Consider the following 6588-nt stretch of genomic DNA (forward strand, 5'->3'; position numbering starts at 1 on the left):
TGACCCAGAATCTGATTCACATTAAGGAGTCCCATTTTCCTCCCTCTGGAATTTAAATTGGTTTTTACTCTTAAAAAAAAAAAAAAAAAAAAGGCCTATGACTTTGAACTTGGCAATTATATCCAGGTTGCAAGTCAGTTTACAAAACAATTGTAGAGGCAAGTTAAGCCTTATCTGGGCACAGGTCTGAGATTGTGCAGCAACTCCCAAACTTATGTAACTGAAACTTTGCCAAAGCTGTTCTCCTAGGATGAGTTTTTGAATTTTATCTCCTTTTCATAAGATCATAGATTTAAGATGAACAAATTATTCAAATAATAAAGAATCTAGGAAAACAGTCCAGCCGGTAAAGAGTTTTTTTTCATACTTAATGCCCCTCTTTGAAAATCTAACATTATCAATTAAAATAGCAATTGTCTAAATGAATCATGTAGTAGTCTCCAGGTCACTTCTTGCTTATCAACTACAATGAGAGTAATTTTAATTTCCTTAAAGAAATAGTGTCAAAACCTATTTCACTGTGTATTGATAGTTAATCCTTGAAAAAAAAAATACACCACGTTTTCAGCGAAATAAGGAATCACAAATCTGAAGTTACATATTACATAATTCATCTTTAAAAATAAAACAAAACATATTAGGCTGGACATGGTGGCAAACACCTCTAATCCCAGCACTTGGGAGGCAAAGCAGATCAAGGCCAGCATGGTCTATGTAGCAAGTTCCAGACCAGATGGGACTGCAGGGAAACCCTGTATATATATTTAAAATAACAACACGGTGGAAGTACCTTTTAGTTGTGTTTTAATGTAAGGATGCAAAAAGCAAAGTCTCATTGCTGGTTTTGTTTTTACTAACCATTAGTGTAGGTGAATTATAGTCATGTAATTCTTTGTAATGGTTTCACTCAAATAACTTGGGCTGGGAAGCCATATGTTAGTCAAGCCTGGATTTTAACTCTCAATTCTATCGGCTCCTGAGGCCACCTTATCCTACGATACCCTATTTCTTTTTTATTTTATGTCCTGGAAATAGTATTACTTGTCCTCATAAAACTTGAATAAGGTAGTGTGAAACAACCTTATAATCTGTGCAGTTGTTTGTTATTTGAGCTTGCTGTTATTAATGCTAAGCCCAGGATAAAGTGATTCAGCTATATCAGGTTCCTGTCCTTTTTCTGTTTAACCAGGTCGATTTGGATTCCAGGCATATTGGCTGGGTAACAAGTGAACTTCCAGGAGGGGATAATCACATCATCAAAATTGAATTAAAGGGCCCAGAAAATACACTAAGAGTTCGACAAGTAAAAGTCCTGGGCTGGAAAGATGGTGAAAGCACAAAAATTGCTGGCCAGATCTCAGCCAGTGTGGCTCAACAAAGGAACTGTGAGGCTGAGACTCTCCGAGTATTCAGACTTATTACATCTCAAGTGAGTGTTCTTATGGGATAAATTGACATAATATGTTTTGAGAGTATAGCAAAATATTTTGTTAGAGATTTCTGGCTTCAAATACAGTCCATTTTCTCTTGTCTCAGGCCTCCACCTGTGTCTAATTTTGCATTCATAGTTGAGAGAAATAGCAGTATGTGAAGGAATAGCATATTGTAAGCCCTGCAGAACCAGAGTTGGGGGTTGTGGTTGACATCTGTTGTGTCAGCACCGTAGAGGCTGAGACAAAAGGGTTGCCACAAATTTAAGACCAGCCTGGTCTAGAGTGACACCCAGCCTCAAAAAAAATTTTTTTGTAAACCCTTGACAATCAGATCATTAAGTCTTCCACTTTTCCAGTAGGAATTCGTATCATTAACAGTTTCTCACATGTCCATGTTACTTGTCAGGTATTTGGAAAGCTTATCTCTGGAGATGCTGAACCTACACCAGAGCAAGAGGAAAAAGCACTCTTGTCATCACCTGAAGGAGAGGAAAAAGTATACAATGTATTTATTTGTAGCCTAAAATTTTATTTCTTTTTTCGTTTTTTTACTTTGGGTGAAACAACAAATCATGTGTTACTTTACTTTTTAATGGGTATGTGGCAGTAGTTTATATGCTGTTTATATTTCTTAACTTGAATTAGTAAGATGATAAAGGCACTATCTAAAAAAATTCACCTTTTTGTATATATGCTGGTTGGAATTTAAAATCACTGTAAAAGTTCCTCTGTACCAGTGCTTGCTGGTGGCTGCCATCTGTGAGATTATTGCACTGCGCCTGTCACTTAGCTCCTCCCTCTTCCATTCTATCTGTCCTTCATGGCCTACCTCAGAAATAAATAATTTCCTAGAATAAAATAACACTTTTCTTCAGCTAAAATTCATAATAACATATGTGCGTGCCTCTTGGTGCCTCTCATGTTATGTTCACATACATATTTTTTCTCTTCCACTGAACCATAGTGTCTTAAAGACCATGAACACATTTATCTTTTGTACTTACCATGTCGTAATTAAACATGCATGCCCTAAGTTTTTCTTGAAGTAACAACTCTTTGTAATGCTTTTTACCTTTCTTCTGAAACAGTGCCTTTAACTATTTTTTTCTGGACTGAATCATTCTACCTAAGAAGAAACCCTCAGCCTTTTGTCTGGTGAAGCTTCGCAGTGCCATGTTGAGTAGAGCCATAGAACAGATAACAGTGTCTTGTTCTGGGTCTTAAAAGAAAGCCCCCAACCTTTTACCCTTTAAGTGTGATGTTATCTAAACGTTTTTTGTAAATGCTGTTAATCACATTGAGAGTGTTTCTTTCTACTCCTAGTTTACTAAATGTTTTCATAAGGATGGATATTCTTATATATTTCTCTTGTCTTTTTAACTGTCATTCTTTAATTATTTTTTTACACTTTAATCAGTGTGTTGTAGCTAATAGGTAGCTTGCCTTTTTCTTTAATAAAATGGTAAATTAGAGGATGCTACCTATAAAGCACACTATATCTTTGAGGTTGATAAAGTTGTTCACCAGTTGACTCAGGAGATAGTTGCACGTATCTCTAAATGTACTAAAAACAATTGAAACTGTACACTTCAGAGAGGTGAATGACATGGAATAGAAACTATATATCAATAGAGTTCCGTTTAAAACATAAACGAGGAAAGAAGTAAACAACTAAGATGAAAAGATCTAAAGAAATTTGTGTATAGTCTAGCTACTATATTTTGAAGGGTGTTATCACAAATTAATTTTCTTTTTCTTATAAAGTATTTTATATTTTTATTTCATGTGTATTACCTGCATATACGTAGGTGCACCTGTGTCATGCAGTGCCTATGGAGGTCAGAAGAGGGTGTTCAGATTCCCCTGGAACTGGAATTACAGATGGTTGTTAGCCACCATATGGGTGCTGGGAATCGAACCCAGGTCCTCTGCAAGAGCAGCCGGTACTCTTAACCACTAAGCCATCTTTCTAGCTCCCACAAATTCACTTTCTTTAATAGGACTATTTTAGTTACCTATTTCTTCTTGAGTGGGCTTTGATCTGTTATTTATCAGTTTTGTCTAAGTTACTGAGTTTTGGCATAAGTTATATACAATATACCATCCTATCCGTTTACTGTGTATAAAAGCTATAGTGGTGGTGCATACCTTTAGTCCCAGCACTCGGGAGGCAAAGACAGGTAGATCTCTGTGAGTTCAAGGCCAGCCTGGTCTTCACAGTGAGTTCCAGGAGAGCTGGGGCTACAGGGAGACCCTGTGTCAAAAAGAAAAAAAAAGGGGGGAATGATGTCTCTTTCATTCCTCATGTTGGCAGTTTGTGTAGTCATCCTGTTTTTCTTGTGTAGAATCAGGTCCATGTTTTTAAAAAAAAGTTTTAGTTTTTTCATTTCCTCTTTTTTTGTTTATATATTTCATCTCTTTTATCACATCTGTCCATCTATTTGCCTTGGACAAGGACAAGATTGGATCATAAGAGTTGAAGCCTTTTTTTCTCAAAATTTGTTCATTTTATAATTACCTTAGCCAAGGGATTTCCTCCTTTTTCCTTTGTCTCAGTGTTATAAGCCTCAATTTAAAAAAAAAAAAAAAAAACTCACTATAATATATCTGCATAATTATTTCTCAATACTTGGAAATGTCAAATACACAAATTTCTCTAAATTGTCTGCCTGCTTTTTTTATTTTCTATATAAAGGCAACATCAGATGCTGATCTGAAAGAACATATGGTTGGAATCATATTCAGCAGGAGTAAATTGACAAACTTACAAAAACAGGTTAGTTAATAACTACTCTGTTGTCTTTGTCTCTTTTGGTTTGGGAGGGGATTTTTAGTCTATAAAATGTCCTCCAAAATTTATGAACGCTTTTGTCATAGTGAGCTTCAGCTGTCACTTGACTCAAACCTACTGTCCCCTATGAAGTATTTTCCAGATCAGATTGGCCTGTGGCATGTCTATGAGGCATTTTCTTAATTGCTCATTGCTGTAGGCAGACCACGCCCACTGTGGAAAGTCCAACTGGCCTGTAAAAGTCAGGGGGAGCAAGTTAGTCATTGTTTCTGCTTCAGACTTCTGCCTGAGTTCCTGCCATGGCTTCCCTCTGTGATGGATTGTGACTTGGAAGTACAAGCCTATCCTTCCCAAGTTGCTTTTGGTCAGCGTGTTCTATCACAGTAACAGATACAAAGTAGAACATCTTTTTAATTCTGGTTCTTTCATTGGTCCTGTAGAATGTATGTCTGCCTTTTTCTAGAAAGGAATGGCCACATTGCCATACCTGCATCACCTGCATTTTCCATAGGTCAGTCATTGTGTCACACGCCTGTGACCCCAACACTTGTGAGGCTGAGAAAGAGGATAAAGAGTTTGGGCCAGCCCAGGTTATGTAGTGATGATTTGTGTAAAAAACAAAACAAACCAGGGGAAAAGTTTGTTATAAATGTTAACTCCCTTACATCACTGCTTTCTATTGCATCTCTTTGTTACTTCACTGTTTCAGGTATATAGATTGATTGATTGATTGATTGATTGATTGATTGATTGATTATTTTGAGACAGAATTTCACACTGTGGTAACTCAAGCTGGCCTTAAACTCAGAATTCCCCTGCCTCAGCTTTGAAAATGCTGGGATATAGGTGGGAGCCACTACACCTAGCTGGGTACATTATTTTATTTTGAATGTAAATATCCAGCTATAGCAAATATGTATTTCCTGTATTCCTTCTCCTCCTGTTTTTTGTTATGTTTTTGGGTTTTTTATTTATTTAATAAGCATATAATTAGAAGAGGCATTTCATTACAACAGCACCTCAGCTTTGAAAATGCTGGGATATAGGTGGGAGCCACTACACCTAGCTGGGTACATTATTTTATTTTGAATGTAAATATCCAGCTATAGCAAATATGTATTTCCTGTATTCCTTCTCCTCCTGTTTTTTGTTATGTTTTTGGGTTTTTTATTTATTTAATAAGCATATAATTAGAAGAGGCATTTCATTACAACAGCATTGACATATTCAATATTCAATAACAGAGCTAAGATATATCTCTTTCAAAATTGACTGTAAATTTTTAGGTTCACAGTTGAATTAATACAGTTATACAATATTGAACTCTGTATAAAGCCCATAAGACATAAAATTGAATGAGGTTTTAACCTTTAAGAAACATCTGCATTTCATTTTAAAATATATTGTTTCATACAGAAAACAATATCATTTTTAATGCTACCAACACTTAGATGTTTGCATATGCATCTCTAATCTCTATGTACCTGAGTATTACTAGTCAGAGTCGGTTACTTTCTGAGATCCTTGGCACCTGAGCATGGATATAAGGTCATCAGGTAGATTTTAATGGTAGTATTTTTCACCTCTACTAATTAACATGAAGCAAATTTTTATGCTTCTTCCTCAAATATAACAAATTTTTTATTTGTTGATTTTTTGTGTTTTTCATACAGAACATCACAATTTTGGTTATACTCTCCTTTTGGGTGTTTAAGGCCATACAGTTGGTCCAGGTAAACTGATTTATTTTTACTCTTAAGGTTGTTTGAGGATCTGTTCCTCAGGGGTCACATGGGCTTGGGAGGAGTCCCTGGCTCCTTTCTTTTACCAGCTCTGCCTATGTGAAGATAAGTCAAAGGTCCTGCTCGACTATGGTTGGCTTCACTTGGAAGCATGGAGGACAGGATTCCTCTGTGTTGACCCTCCTCTTTATAGACTGGACACAGGATCAAATACATCTGGTAGGGTCTCCTCGGCCTCGTTCATCAAGAGGACAGGTGACCCACCACCATTATAGGACATTTTGAGAGATGCTCATAGTCCCCTGGAATTAGTCAACCTAGGAGGGTAAGAAACAAAAACTGTCCTTTATATCCCTCTGACCAAATTATTATAGACTTCAAAGTATGTCTGTTAAATACCCAAGAAGGTTAGCTCCACCAGAGTGGTATTTTTAATTACTGTGTGTCATGTAGATAAATCTTGGGCAAAGACCAGTTGTTCTCAGATAAACCTTACCTAGACATATATTTCTTGATCTGCTATGTATAATTTTTCAGTAGGTTGTAGGAGTAATATGGTTCTGCTTTTCAAAACTAACTAGGCATTGTTTATCTCTCATATTGTCTCACCCCTCCATCATGG

At 36.4% G+C, this 6588-nt stretch overlaps 1 protein-coding gene across 1 annotated transcript in view; it reads left to right on the forward strand.

The window, feature by feature from the left end:
- Mycbp2 (MYC binding protein 2) overlaps nucleotides 1-6588 on the forward strand; it is a 343026-nt gene that overhangs the window by 292629 nt on the left and 43809 nt on the right. The window contains 3 exon segments of the mRNA XM_029558112.1: nucleotides 1190-1429; nucleotides 1840-1929; nucleotides 4129-4209. Of these exon segments, the coding sequence (XP_029413972.1) occupies nucleotides 1190-1429; nucleotides 1840-1929; nucleotides 4129-4209 (411 nt within the window).

The sequence above is a fragment of the Nannospalax galili genome, unplaced genomic scaffold (genome assembly GCF_000622305.1).
Source record: "Nannospalax galili isolate Female #2095 unplaced genomic scaffold, S.galili_v1.0 scaffold408, whole genome shotgun sequence".
Taxonomy (NCBI): Eukaryota; Metazoa; Chordata; class Mammalia; order Rodentia; family Spalacidae; genus Nannospalax; species Nannospalax galili.